General features: G+C 38.8%; 1 protein-coding gene and 1 long non-coding RNA gene across 18 annotated transcripts in view; both read right to left on the minus strand.

Moving 5' to 3' along the window:
* The window catches only part of UBR5 (ubiquitin protein ligase E3 component n-recognin 5), a 151,456-nt gene that overhangs the window by 97,533 nt on the left and 30,161 nt on the right, over positions 1-23,762 (minus strand). For 13 of the 17 annotated variants that reach the window (XM_081503495.1, XM_081503496.1, XM_081503488.1 and 10 more), the window contains exons 2-5: positions 8,751-8,795; positions 8,099-8,180; positions 7,330-7,406; positions 6,521-6,640 (exon numbers count right to left, since the gene is read on the minus strand). In XM_081503495.1, the coding sequence (XP_081359621.1) occupies positions 6,521-6,640; positions 7,330-7,406; positions 8,099-8,180; positions 8,751-8,795 (324 nt within the window). Of the gene's footprint in view, positions 1-6,520; positions 6,641-7,329; positions 7,407-8,098; positions 8,181-8,750; positions 8,796-15,216; positions 15,416-23,762 lie in introns of those variants that run through there. The other 4 variants (XM_081503497.1, XM_081503489.1, XM_081503498.1 and 1 more) reach the window with 2 other exon arrangements.
* On the minus strand, positions 17,901-22,982 carry LOC145511048 (uncharacterized). Its single transcript, XR_014057464.1, has 2 exons — positions 21,366-22,982; positions 17,901-21,293 (listed from the first exon to the last, which is right to left on the minus strand). It is a non-coding gene; the product is annotated as an uncharacterized LOC145511048 (long non-coding RNA).

Here is a 23,762-nt window from a genome sequence, read left to right on the forward strand (position 1 = left end):
AAGTGATGGGACCAGATGCCATGATCTTAGTTTCTGAACATTGAGCTTTAAGCCAACTTTTTCACTCTCCTCTTTCACCTTCATCAAGAGGCTCTTTAGTTCTTCTTCACTTTCTGCCATAAGGGTGGTGTGATCTGCATATCTGAGGTTATTGCTATTTCTCCCAGCAATCTTGATTCCAGCTTGTGTTTCTTGCAGTCCAGCATTTCTCATGATGTACTCCGCATATAAGTTAAATAAGCAGGGTGACAACATACAGCCTTGATGGACTCCTTTTTCTATTTGGAACCGTCTGTTGTTCCATGTCCAATTATAACTGTTGCTTCCTGACCTGCATACAGGTTTCTCAAGAGACAGGTCAGATGGTCTGGTATTCCCATCTCTTTCAGAATTTTCCACAGTTTATTGTGATTCACACAGTCAAAGGCTTTGGCATAGTCAATAAAGCAGAAATAGGCGGCCGAGAGGAGCTACCCCGTGCCTGAAGCCGGGGGCGGTGCCCGAGAGGAGCTACCCAGCGCCCAAGGCCGGGGGTGGCCGAGAGGAGTTACCCCAGGTCCAAGGAGCGGCAGCTGCATGGGCACAGGAGGCCAAGAGGAGTTAATCCACATTCAAGGTCAGGAGGGGCCGTCATGAGTAGATACCCCTTGTCCAAGGTAAGGAGCAACGGCTGCACTTTGCTGGAGCAGCTGTGAAGAGATACCCCACGTTCAAGGTAAGAGAAACCCAAGTAAGACAGTAGGTGTTGCGAGAGGGCATCAGAGGGCAGACACACTGAAACTATAATCACAGAAAACTAGCCAATCTGATCACATGGACCACAGCCTTGTCTACCTCAATGAAACTAAGCCATGCCATGTGGGGCCACCCAAGATGAATGGGTCATGGTGGAGAGGTCTGACAGAATGTGGTCCACTGGAGAAGGGCATGGCAAACCAGTATTCTTGCCTTGAGAACCCCATGAACAGTGTGAAAAGGCAAAAAGACAGGACACTGAAAGATGAACTCCCCAGGCTGGTAGGTACCCAATATGCTACTGGAGATCAGTGGAGAAATAACTCCAGAAAGAATGATGGGATGGAGCCAAAGCAAAAACAATACCCATCTGTGGATGTGACTGGTGATAGAAGCAAAGTCTGATGCTATAAAGAGCAATATTGCATAGGAACCTGGAATGTTAGGTCCATGAATCAAGGCAAATTGGAAGTGGTCAAACAGGAGATGGCAAGAATGAACATCGACATTCTAGGAATCAGTGAACTAAGATGGACTAGAATGGGTGAATTTAACTCAGATGACCATTATACCTACTATTGTGGGCAGGAATCCCTTAGAAGAAATGGAGTAGCCATCATGGTCAACAAAAGAGTCTGAAATGCAGTACTTGGGTGCAATCTCAAAAACCACAGAATGATCTCTGTTCATTTCCAAGGCAAACCATTCAATATCACGGTAATCCAAGTCTACGCCCCGACCAGTAACACTGAAGAAGCTGAACTTGAACGTTTCTATGAAGACCTACAAGACTTTTTAGAACTAACACCCAAAAAAGATGTTCTTTTCATTATAGGGGACTGGAATGCAAAAGTAGGAAGTCAGGAAACACCTGGCGTAACAGGCAAATTTGGCCTTGGAGGACAGAATGAAGCAGGGCAAAGGTTAATAGAGTTTTGCCAACAGAACACACTGGTCATAGCAAATACCCTCTTCCAACAACACAAGGGAAGACTCTACACATGGACATCACCAGATGGTCAACACCGAAATCAGATTGATTGTATTCTTTGCAGCCAAAGATGGAGAAGCTCTATACAGTCAGCAAAAACAAGACCAGGAGCTGACTGTGGCTCAGATCATGAACTCCTTATTGCCAAATTCAGACTTAAATTGAAGAAAGTAAGGAAAACCACTAGACCATTCAGGTATGACCTAAATCAAATCTCTTTTGATTATACAGTGGAAGTGAGAAATAGATTTAAGGGACTAGATCTGATAGACAGAGTGCATGATGAACTATGGACAGAGGTTCATGACATTGTACAGGAGACAGGGATCAAGACCATCCTCATGGAAAAGAAATGGAAAAAAGCAAAATGGCTGTCTGAGGAGGCCTTACAAATAGCTGGGAAAAGAAGAGAAGCAAAAAGCAAAGGAGAAAAGGAAAGATATTCCCATCTGAATGCAGAGTTCCAAAGAATAGCAAGGAGAGATAAGAAAGCCTTCCTCAGCAATCAATGCAAAGAAATAGAGGAAACAATAGAATGGGAAAGACTAGAGATCTCTTCAAGAAAATTAGAGATACCAAGGGAACATTTCATGCAAAGATGGGCTCAGTAAAGGACAAAAATGGTATGGACCTAACAGAAGCAGAAGATATTAAGAAGAGGTGGCAAGAATACACAGAAGAACTGTACAAAAAAGATCTTCACAACCCAGATAATCACGACGGTGTGATCACTCACCTAGAGCCAGACATCCTGGAATGTGAAGTCAAGTGGGCCTTAGAAAGCATCCCTACGAACAAAGCTAGTGGAGGTGATGGAATTCCAGTTGAGCTATTTCAAATCCTGAAAGATGATGCTGTGAAAGTGCTGAACTCAATATGATAATGCCAAAGGCATTGCCAAAAGCAATGCCAAAGAATGCTCAAACTACCGCACAATTGCACTCATCTCACAAGCTAGCAAAGTAATGCCCAAAATTCTCCAAGCCAGGCTTCAGCAATATGTGAACCATGAACTTCCAGATGTTCAAGCTGGTTTTAGAAAAGGTAGAGGAACCAGAGATCAAATTGCCAACATCCGCTGGATCATCGAAAAAGCAAGAGAGTTCCAGAAAAACACACCTATAAGAATGACCAAAATTCAGAACACCAAATGCAGCAATTGTGTTCCTTGGCATTTAATCCAAAGGAGCAGAAAACCTACAACCACACATAAATCAGCACACAGCTTTACTCATGACTGCCAAAAATTGGAAGCAACCAAGATGTCCTTTAGTAGGTGAACGTGTAAATCAACTGTGATACATCTATTCAATGAAATACTATTCAGCACTAAAAAGAAATGAGCTATCAAGCCATGAAAAGACATGGAGGAACCTTAAATGCATACTACTAAGTGAAAGAAGCCAATCTGGAAAGGTTAAATATTGTATGCTTCTAACTATATGATATTCTGGAAAAGATAAAACTATGGAGATGGTAAAAAGATCAATGGATTTTTAGGACAGTGAAGCTACTCTGTATGATGCTGTAATGGAAGATGCATGTCATTATAAACTTATCCAAACCCAGAGAAGGTACAACACCCAGAGTGAACTCTGATGTCAACTATGGACTGTGGATGATGATGTGCAGATGTAGGTTCATCAACTGTAACAAACGGACCACTCTGGTGGGGAATACTGATAACAAGGGAGTTTATACATGTGGTCAGGGGGAATATGAAAATCCCTGTACAGCCAGTACCTTCTCATTTTTGCTATGAACTTGAAAACTGCTCTTAAAAAATAAAGACTTAAAAAAAAATGCATCATGGGTTTAATCATGAGGAAATAAGAGACAAATTCAAACATTCTACTAAAAAACGAGTCAGTTTCCAAACTCATCAAGGTCTGAAAAGATTAAGAAACTGTCCCAGATTGGAGGAAACTACAGAAGCATGACAACAAATGCAACACAGGATCCTGGATTGAATCCTGGAGCAGAGAAATAGTACTCGTGGGACAGGTGGTGAAATCTGAATAAAATCCATCGATTAAGCATTGATCACTGTTAACTTCCTGGTATTAATAACTGTACTATGATTATGTAAAACGTTAACATTTGGGGAATCTGGGTGAAATTTTGCAATTTTTAAAAGTCAAATAATTTCCAAATGAAAAGTTAAATTTAGAAATAAAGAGTACAGCATTAAGAACAAATGCCACTATGTAAATGAATAAACTAAAGCAGGGATCAGAAAACTGTAAAGTGCAGAAAAGTAAATCATTTATTTAGGTTTTGTAGGCTCACCAGTCTTTGTCATGACAACTCATCCTTGTCATTTTAGCACAAAAGCAACCACAGAGAGTAAGTAAGTATCAAGTATAGCTGTCTCAGTGAAAACAGGAGGTGTCAGGCCAGATTTAGCCTGTACGCTATGATATGCTGCTGCTGCTGCTAAGTCGCTTCAGTCATGGCCGACTCTGTGCGACCCCATAGACGGAAGCCCACCAGGCTCTCCCGTCCCTGGGATTCTCCAGGCAAGAACACTGGAGTGGGCTGCCAGTTCCTTCTCCAATGTGTGAAAGTGAAAAGTGAAAGTGAAGTCGCTCAGTCTTGTCGGATTCTTAGCAACCCCATGGACTACCCCTCAACTAAAAAAAGAACTAAATTTTACTCTTTAAACAGGTCAAGTTTGACACAGTATGATACATAGTAGCATGCTTTCTTAAATAAATAAAATCAAACATTTTTCAAGTTTATCAGATAAAATGGGATCTCAACTTTTAAATATAACTTTACCAAGAGAGTCAAAATGTTTAAAACCATCCTCCTCTCAATTATACTTTGAAACAATTTAAATTGCTTCTATTTCTCTGATTAGCCTTTGAATACATATGCTAACACAATTGGTTTGGCATTATCTAACCACGAAACGGGTAATTTCAGAAAATCTAGCGATTCAGAAATTAAGGTATAAAATGAATAAAACCATCTGGCTTGGAATTTGTGTATGATTTAGTTCGACAGCATATCAGCTTTAGAGAAAATGGAGAGTACCTAGTGTAAAAAGAAAAAACTTTACAATAATTTTAAAAGTAAAAATAAGGTACAAACTTTCAGTTATAAAATAAATGCCACAGAGGTAAAATGTACAGCAAGGTACTGTATGTTTGAAAGCTGATAAGAGAGTAGACCTTTAAAGTCCTCATCACAAGAAAAAAATTTGTAACCAGATTTGGTGATGAGTGTTAACTAAACTGACTATTTCATTTCACATTACAGTTGACCCTTGAACAGCAGAGACTTTAACTATGTGGCTTCCCTTATATGATAATTTTTCTTCAATAAATATATTGGAATTTTTTTTGGGGGGGGCGCTAACAGGAATTTTAAAAACTCACACGTGAACCATGAAGCCTGGAAAAACTCCAAAAAAGTTAAGAAAAAGTTAAGTCATGAATGCATAAAATATTTGTAGATAGTAGCCTATGCTTACATAGGCATAAGGTGAGTGATATTTAATATAAAACTAATAATGTTAGCTTTCTTACTGTTAGTAAGAAAATGACCGTTTTCTTACTGTGTTACAATACAATGCTCAATGACAGTTTTCTTACGTGGTACAACTTTGCTTTAGTAGAATTACATTACCATACAGTATGCTTCTCTTTCTCTTAATTGGAGAAACTGCATTTCAGTCTATCATCACAGTAAGTAGTTTTCTTTTAAATGAACAATGTTTCTAATATCATATGATAAATATGACTGTAATACTACATGTCATAAAGTTTTTATAACCATTCATTCATTAGTGTTTAAGTTAGGCTACCAAGAAGTAATCATATTGGTGCTTCTTCACCATCAACGTATCAATCACTGGATCTGTAAATACAATAAATATCAATCTCCCTTTCACATTATCTTTTCATTTTTCATGTCCAGTGTTAGTAATACGTATACCATCTAGAGTTTTGTATCATATAGGAAAATATTGACATAGGTAATGACAGACAATTCATTTTGCAAATAGATGTGCACACTTACAGTATTGATAAGAACAGTACTGTAAATGTATTTTCTTCTCAATGTTTTATTTTTTCTGTCTTATTTTATTATAAGAATACGGAATATAATACATATAACATACAAAACACATATTAATGAACTGTTTATGCTAACCCTAAGGCTGCCAGTCAACAAGAGGCTATTAGTAGTTAAGTTTTGAAGGAGTCAGAAGTCACAAGTGGATTTTTGACTGTACAGCATCAAAAATGTGCCCTAAACCCCACATTGTTCAAGGGCCATATGTATATATACATAATATTTGTATACATGTATACACAAATATTGAATTGTTATGTTGTACACTTGCAACTGTTGTATGTCAAGTGTACCACAATAATTTCTTTAAAGTAAAAATGATTTCATTAAAGTAAAATTTAGTTACATACTAGTTTCAAGCCTCACTAAATTCATTTAGAAAGAACTACCAGATTTGGATACTAGAAAGAAATGTTAAAAATTTTTTTACCCAAGAATTAATCAAAAATAAGACCAAAGATAATATAACTGAAATTTTAAAAACAACATAAATGCATATAGCCACTATACATTTTTAAAAGATCAAAAATCTAGGTTAACAGCAATTAGCCTATGTGGGCTTTTTAAAGTCATGGTGGCTCACTCTGAGCAACAGGAGATCCTGCCCAGAGTTCAGGAGTTCCCTGGCTTCATCACCAGGTAACACTGAGACGACCACTCGCAGTGACAGCACTCACAGACCAGTGGATGCATCATCTGGCCACAACTTACCCCAGGGTGTTGCCAGCCAGCCTGCCCAGAGTCTCAGAACCTGAGAGAAACCATGGGGAGTCACTTGTCCTACCAGGTCTCGATGTCCTCCCTGCCCCAGAACTGCTATTCAACTTTGACCTGGGAAAAAAACAAGAGGTAGAAAAATCACAGAACAGTCCCCAAATGCCTAGGAATTCTAGGCATAAAATATCAGCTTAACAATTCTGATGACTCTCACTGAGATGGACACTTCAGAACAAAGAGCAAATCTAACAGCTTGTAGCCTGATAACAATCCAGCTCCCATCTGAAACTTTTCATGGTTTAGCTGCAAACAAATTGTTCCTTAGATTTTTAAAAGTAATCATACTTTCTTCAGAAGCAGTCAACTGAAAGTCATCATGCATTATCTAGCAATCTTTTTTACATATCATCCTTTATAAAGACCAAAACTTTAACGACTTCATCAATTTCAAACTGAGATACCTGATTTGGGAATATTAAGGGGGAAAAAACATGATCTGAAAAGGCAGTTCACTCAGGGAGCAGATCTGACTTGGAACCTACCAAATACATACCATACTTCTGGTAACCTATTCTGTTAAGTGATCATTCCTCTGCTACTTTTAATGTGAATATTTTAGCTATAAATCACTGCTTGCATAAAAATTAAAATCAAACTACAAAGTAACCACTGCATTCTATTTTAAGCATCTGGTTTTCTACAATGCTTTTTAACTTGAAGGTTCCCCAAATCAAAACACAGATGGAATATAATACCTTTAAGAATTAAATTATTTATTAAATAGAAAGGACATAATGTCTTACCCATCATTATTGTCAGGTTTACCCAATTCCAATCGGTCTGGCTGTACTGAAAAACCAATCCTGCAAACTCTACCATCCTAGAAGCAAAGAAAATAGAACTTTTCCAAGTAAAAATGTGCATTAAAACTTGAGTTTACTCAACAAACAGATTATGTACCTATTACTATCAATTCAAAAAGTCACAAATAAGCTCCCTTCCAGAAGGCACTCATACTGAAGCCAGGGAAGTATGTTTTATATGCGTTATCATGAAACCAGTGGCTTCCCTGGTGGCTCAGAGGTTAAAGCGTCTGCCTGCAATGCGGGAGACCTGGGTTTGATCCCTGGGTTGGGAAGATCCCCTGGAGAAGAAATGGCAGCCCACTCCAATATTCTTGCCTGGAAAATCCCATGAACAGAGGAGCCTGGTGGGCTACAGTCCACGGGGTCGCAAAGAATCGGACACGACTGAGCGACTTCACTTTCACTTTCATGAAACCAGTAAAGATAATGTAAAATATCTCAATCTAACAGAATTCAGAGTAAGAAAATAACTGGATATCAGGAAAACATTTTCTTACTAACTAGTTTCAAGCTCTGGTAAATCATTTACACTTTCTCTGGGCCAGAGAATTTATACAATAAGGAAATGGAACTGGGTGAGCTCTGAAATAACTCCTATAAGAAACTGCTCTTTTCTTCATTCCTTCCAAAAGGAAGACACATGATGACGCACAGTTGTACTTTAACACTCATTTTCACTTCTCTACCTTAAGAGTAAACAATTTACCTCAAGAAGGAAGGCAGCGTGATTTGGTCCCACCACACACTGTTTAATAGTAGCCTGCTCCAATACATTCAAAGGGGGATGGCTGGGGAATAAAGAAAAATATGCAAACAAAGTTATTATTTCTTTTTCCTCCATAGTATTTATTAGAAACTTTTATTACATGGTATTCACATACACTCACACACCATATGTATGTGTGAGTGTGTGTATGTGTGTATATATAGAACGAACATATATATGTGTTTGTGTATATATGAAATGAAATATAAAATGAAAATAATTACACCCTATCATTATGATGAAAAGCCACAAGGAATTTAAATAAGAAAATTATTTTTTAAATGGCAAATACACCCTTGAGGGTTTTTTCAATTTTAATCAATGAATTGCTGGCAAAATTCATTTTTAAAAAACTAATATTTATATATTTTAAAGCAATAATTGAAATACAGTATCTATAGTCATTATAGTTCTTTGGTATGGCAGAGTTTTTAAAAATCAGTATGAACACAAACTATAATTCAAATGAACTCACTCATAAAAAGCTGAGAGCTACATTAAAATATTCTTAATAGCTGCTACCTAAACATGAGTGTGTTTTTTAAAAAAAGCTGTTCTCTTCAGGAAATGTAAAATATTTTAAAACTCTTACCTGTTTAAATTGTATTTGTTCAGTTTCTCTGAAACCTCTCGTAACCTTTAAAAACAAAACAAAACCTGAATAAACAACACACACAGAGCCTTTGTAAACAAGAGTTCCTCTTCGGAGATCTCTAACAGTGAGTGTGCGCTCAGTCATGTCCAACTCTGTGACCCCATGGACTGTAGCCCGCCGGGATCCTCTGTCCATGGGATTTCCCAGGCAAGAACACTGGAGTGGGTTGCCATTTCCTTCTTCAGGGGATCTTCCTGATCCAGGGATTGAACCCACGCCTCTGGGTCTCCTGCATTGGCAACTGGATTCTTTACCATCGCACCACCACAAAAAATTTACTAAGGCAAAAATGATTTGTATATTATCTTTGAGTTCTGTCTCTAAAAAGGTCATAAGTCAACCCTGCAGCTGCCTTCCCTCACCACCTCATTTGCAACTTCAACCATCATCTTATTTTACAGAAGAGGAAACAGGCTTCCAGATTTTAACAAACCAACAGTAGAACTGGCAACTGAACCAATGCCCAATGGAAAGCCAATTTTTCAAACACTGTACTACATATGCTGAAAGAGATTCTTGAAGGTACAGGTATACCACGAAATGAAACTATCTGGGAAGTACGTAACTGTTAAAGAATTTAATATAACAAGGCAGAAACAATCCAAAAGCCAAACCGACTTAAGGTGAGAATAGTCACAAAAGTTCTTAAAGAAGGGCCTTGTGACACACGATTGTACAAATTAAAACCTTGGTGCCCAGGTTCATGTTCTGGTGGAGCTGAAAAGAAAACAAAACCTTAGTGACCGTATCTGTAAAACAAGGATAACACCTCACATTTTTAAGAGTTATTGAATACGCTTAGAAAAATCTCAAAGGGCTATCTAACAAAGATATTAACTCATGTTATTTATCACCATTTTGCTGTTTCTCTCAAAGAAACAGTCTTGAGTTAATATAAAGTATTGTAATATTCATTTAAATTAGGTACTTCTGTCAACCTAAGGAAGTCATTTTATAATATAAAGATGTAATCAAATGTAGAGATTTTAAGAGTTCAGTTCTATTAAGTTACCTAAACAAATGCCTGATCTTTGAAAACAGTAATTGTTTTATTATTATTAATAATAACTGAAAAATAATTTCCAGAAATTATCCTTTTAAAAATAAACTGAGAATTTTAGAAAACGGCAAAAACAGAACAGTAAATCAATAGGATATTTCATAAAGTTTGCTTTGTAAAGAGTGACAAAAATACATAAAATCAAATTTCAGTCATTCGTACTAAGAACTGATGAAAGTGGCATACATACTCAAAATTAAACATAGGACTTAAAAGCTACCACAAATCATACAACATGTGGGCAAATAAGCTAATTATTTCGATAAGAGATTCTACTAAGTGCCAACTGTCCTTCAACTTTATTTGGTAAAGTTCTATCCTCTGTTCTCTACGAGAAGCATCTTTGAAACACTAAAACGTGTATAAGCAAATGGTGCTGTGCTAAGCCGCTTCAGTTGTATCTGACTCTTTGCAACCCTATGGACTGGAGCCCCTCAGGCTCCTCTGTCCATGGGATTCTCCAGGCGAGAATACTGGAGTGGGTTGCCACGCCCTCCTCTAAGTATAAGCAAATATCCAACACTAAATCATATTCCTAAGCAAAAACAGGGCTTCCTAGGTGGCGCTAGTGGTAAAGAACTCGCCTGACAATGCAGGAGACATAAGAGATGAGGGTTCAATTCCTGGGTTGGGAAGATCCCCTGGAGAAGGAAATGGCAACCCACTCCAATCTTCTTGCCTGGAGAACTCCATGGACAGAGGAACCTGGTGGGCTATAGCCCATGGGGTCACAAAGAATTGGACACGACTGAGCAGCTAACACTTTCAAGCAAAAGTAACTTTTGAATGATGTCATAGTTAATTTTGACTTCCAAAAAATAGCATCTGATCATCTGTGATTTGGCTCTCAACAAAATACATTTTCATTTTTCTAGTCTTTCATTAACAAAAATGTTTTCTTCAGTCCTTTAAAGTCAAGCTTTTTTACCAAATCTCAGTCTGCTCGTTTACAATGTACATATCTGTGCTCCAAGACGAGAGAAAACACCAGAAGAGTAATGCACTATGGAACTCATGAGCTCTGGAGGAAGGCTGACTAGAGAATGGGGAGAAGAAATACACTGGGAGGCTCTGTTCTGGGCAATAACCACAGCCTTGAGAAGACCCAGCAGGGAGGCAGGAGCGCTCACTCTCCTCAGCCCACATTTACTCTGAGCCATGTATAAAGCTCTTCACCAGACAACAGGGTAGAGAGACTGTAAGATAAGGCCAAGGAAGGCTTTACTTCCCAAAAGCCACAGTAGTGACACTGTCAAAAGATACTTGCTCACCAGCATACAACTAAACCCCTCATTTTCATTCCTTTTTTCTTAGCCCAACACTGTCTCCAGAGCTTTCAAAAAGAATAGGGGGGTGAGGGGAGAATAAAATTTGTCAAAGTGTTCTCAAAACTGGACAACTGAGATTAAGAATTAAATGATGCTTTCATGGCTCCAAATATCACTGCAGGTAGTATCTATAAAACTAAAGTAGGGTTTGAGGATATCAAAATGCTAGAAATAAAGAGAGAAATAAAATAACAAGTCAAGAACTCAAAAGCAAATTTCACGTTAGGAAGGGAATAGAAGAAATGGTAACAGACATAAAATTTTCTATTATCAAAAATCATGGTGGACTCCTAACTGTATCTGAAATGTACACCCATTTGTACTCGAAATAATACCCACTGCATGGCAAGAAATCCAGGCTTTACTCCCAGCTCATCTACCACTAACTGGCCCATTAAGTTTTCGGTCTCATCTACGTGAAGAAAGACTAATCAATCTGCTCTAGTTCTTTTTAGTCCTGAAACTGTTATGAATGTATGAAAAGCAAATATATCAGTGGAAGATATTTATGTTAATGTTTATATTGAAACAGCATTTACTGTCATATTCAATTTCATCTTACCCATCTGAAACTTTCATAGACAAATTGATTTTACATAGACACTTAAGAATGCTTCTCTAAATATCAAATTTAATTTCTTAAATTAAATCCCACCAATTTATAGAAAATATATATCATTTTTCCAAATTTCAAGATAGTTATTATAACTAAATTGGCCCCATATATCTTTTTTTACATGGATCCCAGGATAACAGTAAAAAATCTTCAAAGCAAAAAAAAAAAAAACCAAACAAACAAAGTACTAACTACAAAATAAGGAGTACTTTGTTCCCCTTAACATTTTAGAGTTCTGGGCAGACATGCAAAATCCAGAATCACTGCAGGCCACTGATCACATTCATTTAAATTTACTAAGTTACTGAATGTTTGGCCAAAATTATCAGGCACTCCTCTCCATTAAAGGATCCTCCTCCAAAAGCTTACAATGCCTTTAGTTATTAACTGCTCAGTTCAGTTCAGTCGCTCAGTTGTGTTCGACTCTTTGCGACCCCATGAACGGCAGCACGCCAGGCCTCCCTGTCCATCACCAACTCCCGGAGCCTACCCAAACTCATGTCCATTGAGTCAGTGATGCCATCCAACCATTTCATCCTCTGTCGTCCCCTTCTCTTCCTGCCCTCAATCTTTCCCAGCATCAGGCTCTTTTCAAATGAGTCAGCTCTTCGCATCAGGTGGCCAAAGTATTGGAGTTTCAGCTTCAACATCAGTCCTTCCAATGAACACCCAGGACTAATCCCCTTTAGAATGGACTGGCTAGATCTCCTTGCAGTCCAAGGGACTCTCAAGAGTCTTCTTCAACACCACAGTTCAAAAACATCAACTCCTCAGCGCTCAGCTTTCTTTATAGTCCAACTCTCACATCTATACATGACTACTGGAAAACTATAGCTTTGACTAGATGGACCTTTGTTGGCAAAGTAATGCCTCTGCTTTTTAATATGCTGTCTAGGTTGGTCATAACTTTCCTTCCAAGGAGCAAGCATCTTTTAACTGCATGGCTGCAATCACCATCTGCAGTGATTTTGGAGCCCAAGAAAATAAAGTCTGCCACTGTTTCCACTGTTTCCCCATCTATTTGCCATGAAGTGAAGGGACCTGATGCCATGATCTTAGTTTTCTGAATGTTGACCTTTAAGCCAACTTTTTCTCTCTCCTCTCTCACTTTCATCGAGGCTCTTTAGTTCTTCTTCGCTCTCTGCCATAAGGGTGGTGTCATCTGCATGTCTGAGGTTATTGATATTTCTCCCGGCAATCTTGATTCCAGCTTGTGCTTCCTCCAGCCCAGCGTTTCTCATGATGTACTCTGCATATAAGTTAAATAAGCAGGGTGACAATATACAGCCTTGACGGACTCCTTTTCCTATTTGGAACCAGTCTGTTGTTCCATGTCCAGTTCTAACTGTTGCTTCCTGACCTGCATACAGGTTTCTCAAGAGGTACGTCAGGTGGTCTGGTATTCCCATCTCTTTCAGAATTTTCCACAGTTTATTGTGATCCACACAGTCAAAGGCTTTGGCATAGTCAATAAAGCAGAAATAGATGTTTTTCTGTACCTCTCTTGCTTTTTCAGTGATCCAGAGGATGTTGGCAATTTGATCTCTGGTTCCTCTGCCTTTTCTAAAACCAGCTTGAACTTCTGGAAGTTCACGGTTCACGTATTGCTAAAGCCTGGCTTGGAGAATTTTGAGCATTACTTTACTAGCATGTGAGATGAGTGCAATTGTGCGGTAGTTTGAGCATTCTTTGGCATTGCCTTTCTTTGGGATTGGAATGAAAACTGACCTTTTCCAGTCCTGTGGCCACTGCTGAGTTTTCCAAATTTCCTGACATATTGAGTGCAGCACTTTAAAGGCATCATCTTTTAGGATTTGAAATAGCTCAACTGGGATTCCATCACCTCCACTAGCTTTGTAGGTAGTGACTTCACATTCCAGGATGTCTGGCTCTAGGTGAGTGATCACACCATCGTGATTATCTGGGTCGTGAAGATTTTTTTTGTACAGTTCTTCTGTGTATTCTTGCCACCTCTTCTTAATATCTTCTGCTTCTGTCAGGTCCATACCATTTCTGTCCTTTATTGAGCCCATCTTTGCATGAAATGTTCCCTTGGTATCTCTAATTTTCTTGAAGAGATCTCTAGTCTTTCCCATTCTATTGTTTCCTCTATTTGTTTGCATTGATTATTAACTGTATTTCTTCCCACTGTAATATTAACACAAGTTTTCTGTTTTTAAAAGAAAAGATAAGCCACCCTGGTGGGGGTAGTGTAGTTGCTAAGTCGAGTATGACTCTTGCAACCCCATGGACTGTAGCCCGCCAGGTTCCCCTGTCCATGGGATTTCCCCGTCAAGAATACTAGAGCAGGATGCCATTTCCTTCTCCAAGGAATCTTCTGAACCCAGGGATCAAAACCGTATCTCCTGCATTGCAGGCAGAGTCTTTACTGCTGAGCCACCAGGGAAGCCCACCTTAGAGTTCACCAAATTCCATTCCAGAATAAATCTTTACATGTGATTGTGATGGGAAACAATTTTAAGAACACAGCATAACATTACAAAATAACCTCATAACTCAGCATTTAATCTCACTTGGAGACAGTCAGGAAAGTCTTTGTGAGGTGGCTATAACACACAATGGATAGGTTAGCAGTATGTTTCTGACAATCCCTGGTACTCCAACACCAAAGATTTATTCTGTATTCTGAGTCAATAATCTATTCTATTTATAAGCAGATTTACAGATCCACAGGCTGGAAATTTTTCAAGCACCAAGGTAAGGTAACAGCAAACCAGTATTAAAAGAGAAATAAGTATAACAGCACCAGCTAGAAGGTAACATATTTATAGTTGCCCTTGAAATTCCCTACAATTTCAGTCTCATCTCCCCCAAATTTAACATTATAATTTCAATGACCTGCAACCGACAGTAGCACTTAATGTAGGGTCTTCAGTTTTATAATTCTCTGCCCTAATCTTGAATCCCCTGCCACCTGTTCCATAACCCCAAACCGAATGAAACCTGCTAGATTCCTAGTTACATTTCTAAATGTAAAAAATTTAGGTGTATCTGGACCCCTAAAAGGCTCCAATTCTCTAGCATATATTTCCCTCAGTCCACCTTCTACAAGATGATGTTTTTCCTTTACCTGGAACTGTAAGACCAGGTATACCTGTTCATGTTTCACGTTTATCAGTACTCACTTTAATGGTAGAAAGTGGCATAATTCTTCTGCCACCCGTACATTTCCTCTAGTCTCATTCTTACTTCTTCAGGCCCAGCTCAAACACTACCTCCTCTCCATGAATTTTTCTGGTAGCTCTAATTTTCTTCCTACATAAACCTACAGCTTCTTCCTCATACAAGACCCTTTGTGGTCTACTTGACATTCTACAGTCATTTGTATTTCAATCTAAACTGGCTTCAGACTTTAAGCAAAGAAGAGATAAAATTTACCAAGTATTTCCCCACTCTTCCATTTCTTTCCAACAGTGAAAAATGTACAATAATACTTGTTACAATACATTTCAGGAGCAGAAAAGATTCTTGATCTTAAACTAAACAAAACTACTCCTCAGGTCTTCCACCTCAATAGAACAAGCAAGAAAAGTGTGAATATACAGATTTTTTTAGGACAGTTGCCCATTATTAACTCATTAACAGACCAGTTAACACAGTGAAAACAACTGATAATTCACCAGTTACCCAATAATCATATTAGCAAACTACCTTTAAAGTGACCTCACTCCACTCTCTAGATATCCATTCACGGAAATAGAACTTTTACCTATCCATATAATTTTATTTTGGAATATAGGGCTTAATAATCCATATGAAGAAACAACAGTGAGTCAGTGAAAGGCTACTTACAACACTAAATCATAAGATTCCTACAGAAAATGTTTTAAAGAACACCTGTCATCCACGTCAGAGAAGGCAGGTACTGCCAAAACTTAAATGCACCCGGATTATCTTTCTGTAGAAGAAGAAATACTGTAGGAATATTTCTGGCATTTCTCCAAAAGCAAACTCTAAAGCTTAAAATGCAAGAAGCAAAGCGTGCTTTTTTTCTTTTCTTCTTTTGGAGCAATGGCTATGTTACTAGATTGAAGGCAGAGAGAGGAGTCAAACCCTCCTCCAACCACAGAACATAGTCTTTGCACTGTATCATCACACACTTTCCTGAGTATAGGGAGTCCCTTCAAAACACAGTTCTTTTATACAACTATTGCACCACACCATATACACTGCCACCTCTGAAATGCTTCCTTCCATGCCAACTGTTCACATTATCAACAATAACAATGAATTCAAGCTATTACATGGTGGTCCTGCCTGGCAGCAGGACTGTAACTGGGAGACAAGAATGTACTTTTGGCAAAGGTGCAGAGAGCACTTTGAGACGGTCATTTACTTGTGCCAGCATTTAGTAAGTACATTCCCACCCCCACCAGCAAACTGAAAGCCTGGAGTTAGCTTCTTCAATCCAGTACAGTGGGTATCCCAACCCCAAGTCCCTTTTCACACAGTCCTGGAGCAGGCCACCTGCTCAAGGGGAGCCCCTTGAGGGAGTCTTGGGTGTTAAGACGGAAGAGAGAACTGAGTCTCCTCCTCCTGCTGCTGCACTGTGGATTTGTTTATGGGTGAAGGAGATGAAGTCTTTCAGCCTACCTGCCCACTGTGTTGTGACTTAAAATATTAGGAGCTACCTTGACCTGTGGGCCTGAGAAGAGCTTAGAGGATTTAGGGTTGCCTTGGCCCAAACAAGAAGCATCAGCACTTTAGGGGTGATCCCCTTCATCTCTGTGATTATGAAAGACTCTCTTGCTGTATGTCTGAAATGTGACTTCAAGACATTCAATTTTCAGACACAGTTTTAAAAAATTCGTTCTGGACTGCTTCTATCTGAATTTAACCCTGATCATGCGTTCCTAGCTTCAGAATTTCTCAGGAATTGGGGGTGGCGGGGGTGGATAATGACAGAAACAGTACAGATATTTAGACAATACATACAGAGAAGAAAAAAATCACTACACCAAAACTCAACAAGTGATGGTTTCTAAAAGGCTGGTTACAATGGAGGGTCTGAAACACTATTTATGAACTCTTAATACTGTTAAAACTAAAATCCAGGCTTCCCGGTGGCTCAATGGTAAAGAACCCACCTGCCAATGCAGGGGACACGGGTTCCATCCCTGATCTGGGAATATCCCACATGCTGCAGAGCAATTAAGCCCGCGAGCCACAACTACTGAAGCCAGTACCCTAGAGCCCGTGCTCCACAACGAGAAGCTAATATAATGAGAAGCCCGTGCACTGCAACTAGAGAGTAGCCCCTGATTGCCGCAACTAGAGAAAAGCCCGTGCAGCAACAAAGACCCAGCAGAGCCAAAAATTAATCAATCAATTAATTTTTAAAAATCCACTGGTCTATTTTGCACTCAGAATAAATGTATCCATGCATGATTCTCTAGATGTAAAATGATACAGTAATGCAGCATCAAGCATATGAAAAATGTAACCCTGCCTCCCTGATAGCATTAAACTTCTCATGAGTACTAAATGCTTATTTCAATAGGGGACTGCGAGGCAGCAGAGGCAAGGATCAGAAAGAACTTCTAAGATCTACATGCAAAAGCTATAGTCAATCAGTAAAAGTGGTAGGGAGGGGGAAGTCTTTAAGTCTAAGTCACAAACTGCCAGCCTACAGGTGTACACATCATATTGAATCACATGGCATTTTAAATTTTTAAAAGACTGTTAAAGAACTTGGCCAACATGTAAAACTGGAAAATTTCAGACAGATATTCAGATTTTTGGTTTCTCTTGAAAAATGAGATCCAACAACCAAGCTTCTATTGACTAGTGGTAAAGAAAAGTGCCCTTACCTGCCTAGCACCCGGAGGCATTTGCATTTGAGACTACTGATACAGATTATTCCTCCCACCCTCTAAAAGAGGGTATTTCCTTGTGAAGAGTAATCTGTTCAGTTTTATAATGCAAATCTCAGCTTGTACTTTGATCCACAATATATCTTTGCTTAGACATAAGTCTTAGCCACATTTTCTTTAGATTTGAATTGACTTTTGTCACTTTTTTGCCTACCAAAGAAAATAGTGCCAGGTAGCAAACACCTAACCTTTTTTTTTTTTTTTTAATTTATTTATTTGGCCGCACCGGATCTTAGTTGTGCACATGGGATCTAGTTCCGTGACCAGGGATTGAACCCAGGCCCCCTGCACTGGGAGCAGTTTTAGCCACTAGACCACCAGGGAAGGCCCCTGACTTTTAAAAGACTCCAAATCACCCAAATGATGGCTTTTATAGAGGGGAAAAAACCCATCTGTCAGCTTCCCAAGCAACCAGTTATAGGTAGGATTTCTATACACTTTGTGCTTATGGAGAAAACAAATGCATTTATATAATGTGTTCATTTTACCTTAAATAAATAAACACAAGACATTCAGCCTCAAGATACATTCAAGACCCCCTTCCCCCAAAATAGAAGTTTCTAGATAAACACAGAAAATGATACAAATTTTAAGTGGGAAATTTAATTCTTACTCCTAAAATGGTTTTCAGTTGAAACTGCTCAAACATTTCTATACAACTAAGATGAGAAAATCCCATGTTATAGAAATACTCTGCAACTACAACAGAGAAAAAGACATTATACTTACAAATAATTTCTTCCCTTAACATAGGAAAATATTCTAGTTAGAAATTCCTATATAGTGCCATAAATAACATTTTTCATAATAAAATGAAAAGGAGACCAAAATCCCAAACTACCGTGCCATTCAAAAGATAAACACATCTCTGAGAAACTAGCACAAGAAAATGAGTCATTTTCCTTTAAAACAAAACCATCCATGTTATTTTCAGCTCCATTCAAAACAGGAAAAGGGAAATACACATGCCAAATGGACAAGAAATTTGGTAGAAGATAAAAGATTTGGCCTTTACACATTAATTCTTCTTTATAATTTCCTGTGAATTTGTCTCATCTAATTTCAATTTCTTAACAGTAACACTATACATACATACAAGAGTCAAATTTGTGTTAACTTGCATGCTAACAGAGTAAGAAGACTTCTTTAGTGCTCTGTCCCAAAAATGTAGCATCGAGCCAAAATTTTAAGAGAAAAGTCTTGGTTTTTCTTCAACCTTAGGCCATATCCACATTCTGAATAACTGCAACATCATTCAATAAAGTATCTGCCAAATGCATATAATGTATTCGAATTGTTACAAACCCCATTTTAACTCCATATACAAATCCAATGTCTCATGAGATAACTAATGCACTTCATAGTACAAATACTACTGTTCGGCAAGGTACTCCGTTTTTCAAACAGAGCTATATACCTATGATTAAATCTGACTTTTCCACAAAACAAGACTTATCAGGAGGTTAGGTTCCTGACCAAGGATCCTGATGCCATTAGATTCAGGAAAGCTTCTTTTGTTTTTTGTGTGCAATAGAGTTTATTAAAGTATAAAAGGGATACAGAAAGCTTCTGACATAGACATCAGAAGGGGGCAAAAAGAGTGCCCCAGGAAAGCTTCTTTAAATGACAGATAATGGGATGGTTTCTTGTTGTCCTTTTAACATTAGATGAAATAGTAGTTTTATTGCCTCTGAAACGGTCACTGGACATTCTTGAGTTGCCATTCCATCTGCCCCAGGAGCCATCCTGCAGTCCTGAGGGGCAGCATGGTGGTAGGGAAAGAAGGGGCTGTCAGATAAACCAACCTGGGTTCAATTCCATCTCTTCTGTTAACTGGTTCTGCAACCCTGGGCAAGCTTACTTTAACCTCCCGGAGCATGGAAGGTTTCTTGCTCTGTTAAATGAAGATCAACCACTTGTTTGGTAGTGCTGCTGTAAGGATTAAAAGTAATTTTGTAATGTACCCTGGAAAGAGCCAAGCACTTAAATGCTCAATAAATGGCAGCCATTATCATTATCACTGAAATATATTTTTCATCCTTGGATAGGTTGCTCTATAGATTGCTGCTTCAAATCAGCCAACTTCTAACTTGAACCAGTTGCCAAATTAAACAAGGCCCAATTTGAATCTGGAGATCTGGTAGGAACCCGAAGAACCAGGGAATGACAACTAAGTCTGGGAATTCCTGGAACCAGAAATCTGTAGGCACACTGTAACTCTTTCTATCCTGTGCCTGGGCTTTTATTTCACAAGATCCCCTACTACTTCCAGTCTCATCTCCTAACCCTTCCAGAGCATACTCCAGATATCACTACGCTCTCCCAAGTTCCTAACTAGATTATATTCACAAACTACTCTATTTTTCTCTTTCCTTTTGGCACACTATGTAACTTATGAGAGTTCCCCGACCAGAGATCGAACCCAGGCCACAACAGCAGAAGTGCAGAATCCCAACCACTAGACCACCAGAGAGCTCCTTACTTTATTTTTTTGTACACACCCATTCCCTTCAGTCTAGAATAAACTATACTCCACTGCTCTCTACACCTCTATAGCTAGCTACTAATCCCTCAAGGGTTGGCTGAAAGAACCCATGGGAAACCTTAACTCATCTTTCACTCCAGGCTATACTAGGTATTTTTCTGACCCCCCTGGGGCATACTTCCTCCCCTGTACTTATACTGTAGAACTACTTGTTTGGTGAAATATCTGTCTCTTTCCCAGCCTATGTGTTACATGCAGAATACATCATGAGAAACGTTGGACTGGATGAAGCACAAGCTGGAATCAACATTGCCAGGAGGAAATATCAATAACCTCAGATACGCAGATGACACCACCCTTATGGCAGAAAGTAAAGAACTAAAGAGCCTCTTGATGAAAGTGAAAGAGGAGAGTGAAAAAGTTGGCTTAAAGCTCAACATTCAGAAAACTAAGATCATGGCATCCGGTCCCATCACTTCATGGCAAATAGATGGGGAAACAATAGAAACAGTGACAGACTTTATTTTTTTTGGCTCCAGAATCACTGCAGATGGTGACTGCAGCCAAGAAATTAAAAGACACTTGCTCCTTGGAAGAAAAGTTATGACCAATCTAGACAGCACATTAAAAAGCACAGACATTACTATGCAGACAAAGGTCCGTCTAGTCAAAGCTATGGTTTTTCCAGTAGTCATGTACGGATGTGAGAGTTGGACTATAAAGAAAGCTGAGCACCGAAGAATTGATGCTTGTGAACTGTGGTGTTGGAGAAGACTCTTGAGAGTCCCTTGGACTGCAAGGATATCCAACCAGTCCATCCTAAAGGAAATCAGTCCTGAATATTCATTGGAAGGACTGATGTTGAAGCTGAAACTCCAATACTTTGGCCACCTGATGCGAAGAACTGACTCTCTTGAAAAGACCCTGATGCTGGAAAAAAGATTGAAGGTGGGAGGAGAAGGGGACGACAGAGGATGAGATGATTGGATGGCATCACTGACTTGACAGGCATGAGTTTGAGTAAGCTCTGGGAGTTGGTGATGGACAGGGAAGCCTGGTGTGCTGCAGTCTGTGGGGTCGCAAAGAGTCGGACACAACTGAGTGAACTGAACTGAACAGCCTGTGTGTTAGTCACTCAGTTGTGTCCGACTCTTTTCGACCCCATGGACTGTAGCTTGCCAGGCTCCTCTGTCCATGGAATTCTCTAGGCAAGAATACTGGAGTGGATTGCCATTTCCTTGTCCAAGCCTGAAACTCTACAAAGGCAAGAACCATGTTTTCACTAATTTCTAAACCCCCAGAACCCGACACATAGTAAAACCCTTCTGTGCGCTGATGAATGGGTGGCTGAACAAATGAGTAGACATACATATTCCTGCGCTAAGTCCTACGCTGCTTCAAAATGATGAATTCATAGCTTTTTAAATTCCTTTCATAGTTGTTCTTAAAAAGATTTTAGCTTTTCTGCTATGAGAACAACAGTATGAGACTAGGTATTTAAAAACACACTAAGGAATACTGTCCTACAAAATAAACCTATGGAGGCTCTACCCTAATTCACATGGTCTTACATTACTCTGAAGAATTTGTCTAAACTCTTTGAGAATCATCCCCAGAAAGAGTTTACCAGACAGGAAAACCACTTGGTACTGTAAGCCAGGGCTCTTCTCCTAATCCCTCCACTTAGCCAACAGTCTTCTTTCTCCCTCCATCTTTCCCTCTTCCACAGTGTAATTCTGGTTGGTATAAAGGAATGTACTGAAGGGGCCAAAAGGAAGCTGGAAACAAAGGGAAGAGAGAAGGTGAGCCATCAGGAAGTAAAAGTACAGATAAAAGTCTGTGTGCAACTCACCTGAATATAACTGCCTCAAATTGATAACCTGAGTCTAACTGGTTAAGCGCCTTAAAACCAAACTAGAGAAAGTCTAATTCCTAGCTATCTTTTGGCAAGTAATGCAGCAAAATATTTTAATATTTTAATGCTGTGCCAAAATAAGAAGAATTGGATATAAATACTTATATTATTTTTTTATTTGTTTGGGTTTTTTGGGGGGGTTGTTTAGCCAAACATCTGCATTGAAGCCATGAAAAGGCAAAATCAGTGCCAACCCAAGTCCTACCTAGATACCAAAAAAAGCCCTGCTTTTTTTTGTTTTTGATTCTCTGCTCCACCATTAAAAGAGGAGCATGACCTTGAGCAGGTCATTCAAAATTTTGCTCTCATGTTTCCACCTCTGCCAGAAATGGTGCCTACCATAGCTGCTTCAGAGTTGTTTTAAGAATTGGAAAATATGTCACATGCAAAAGTAATGTGTACCACCTAAAATAATAACATCTAAACCTGGCTAATCATCCAATCTCTAAGGAACATTTTAAAAGACATAGTACCAGACCCCACCCAAACTAAGTCAGAAATCTCCAAATACAAGACTCAGTAATTTATGTTCTAGCTAAATAAATTATGACACATTCATAAAATATCTCTGGAAGGAATAACATTAGTCATCTGTGAGGAAAGGAAGTAGGCAGCTAGGAAACAGAGCAGGAAGGGAAGTTTTTCACTGAGTGCCATGTATACTTGGTTAAATTTAAATCACATAAACATTTTTATCAACTCAAAATTGAAAAAAAAAAAAAAAGTGTCTAAGAAACCCAAAGTGATGCTGATGATAAAATAAGTTTGGAAATCACTACTCTAAGATACCACAAATACATGTAAGCATTGCTTAAAACAGTCCCAAGATTAATAGCCCATGTAGAACCCTACTATTTCAAGTTTTGGAAATGTTGCTTAGGAAAGTCCCTTCTTAGAAATTCATAATTCACATATCTCTATTAGACTCTGGTAAGTCCTAAAATAAAGAAACCTGATTAACTATGCTTAATCCTGTGTTTTCCAAACTGAAGTGAGCACTGTTTGGGAAACACTAAACATGGAACACAAACAGGCCATTCTTTCTAGTAAGGTTTTAGGGAACCAGAGGACACTGATTTAATATCTAAACTCCCAGAAATAGAGACCACGTGTTATTCATCTCTACCCCCATGAAAGCCTACGCTCAGTAGTGACAAACTGCCTTTCCTTTTTTCTTTATCTAAACAAAAATGATTTTCCAATTTCCTTACTGTTTAAGCAACTTCAAGGATTAAAAAGAGAAACAGCATAAACAATCTTACTTTACGTAAAATTACATCAACATGTATCTACAGCAGTTTTTTAAATCCAAGTAACATGGCAACAGCATTTCTATTTCTCTAAGTAGAAAAAATTAAAGACATTTAACTATGATTCAAAATAATCTACTTTTAGGAGACAGCAATCGATTTCAATATTTTCCTTCTACAGTATAAGTAGACCTTGCTGGGCATCTTTATTCCCATGAAGCCAGCCTAACCAAGCGGGCTTTACACAGCAACCTTGCTTATTACCTGAAGCGTTATCATCAGTGTACCCAGAGGGGGTCTGAAAGATGTATCGAATGGCTTCTTTGAAATCTGCACCTACTAGGGTTCTTAACTCCGGGTCTCTAGTTCAGAAAACCTTTCTTCAGGTTTTCTAAACTAGA

This window comes from Giraffa tippelskirchi, chromosome 6 (assembly GCF_054371585.1).
Source record: "Giraffa tippelskirchi isolate mGirTip1 chromosome 6, T2T-mGirTip1v1.2.pri, whole genome shotgun sequence".
NCBI classification, from domain to species: domain Eukaryota; kingdom Metazoa; phylum Chordata; class Mammalia; order Artiodactyla; family Giraffidae; genus Giraffa; species Giraffa tippelskirchi.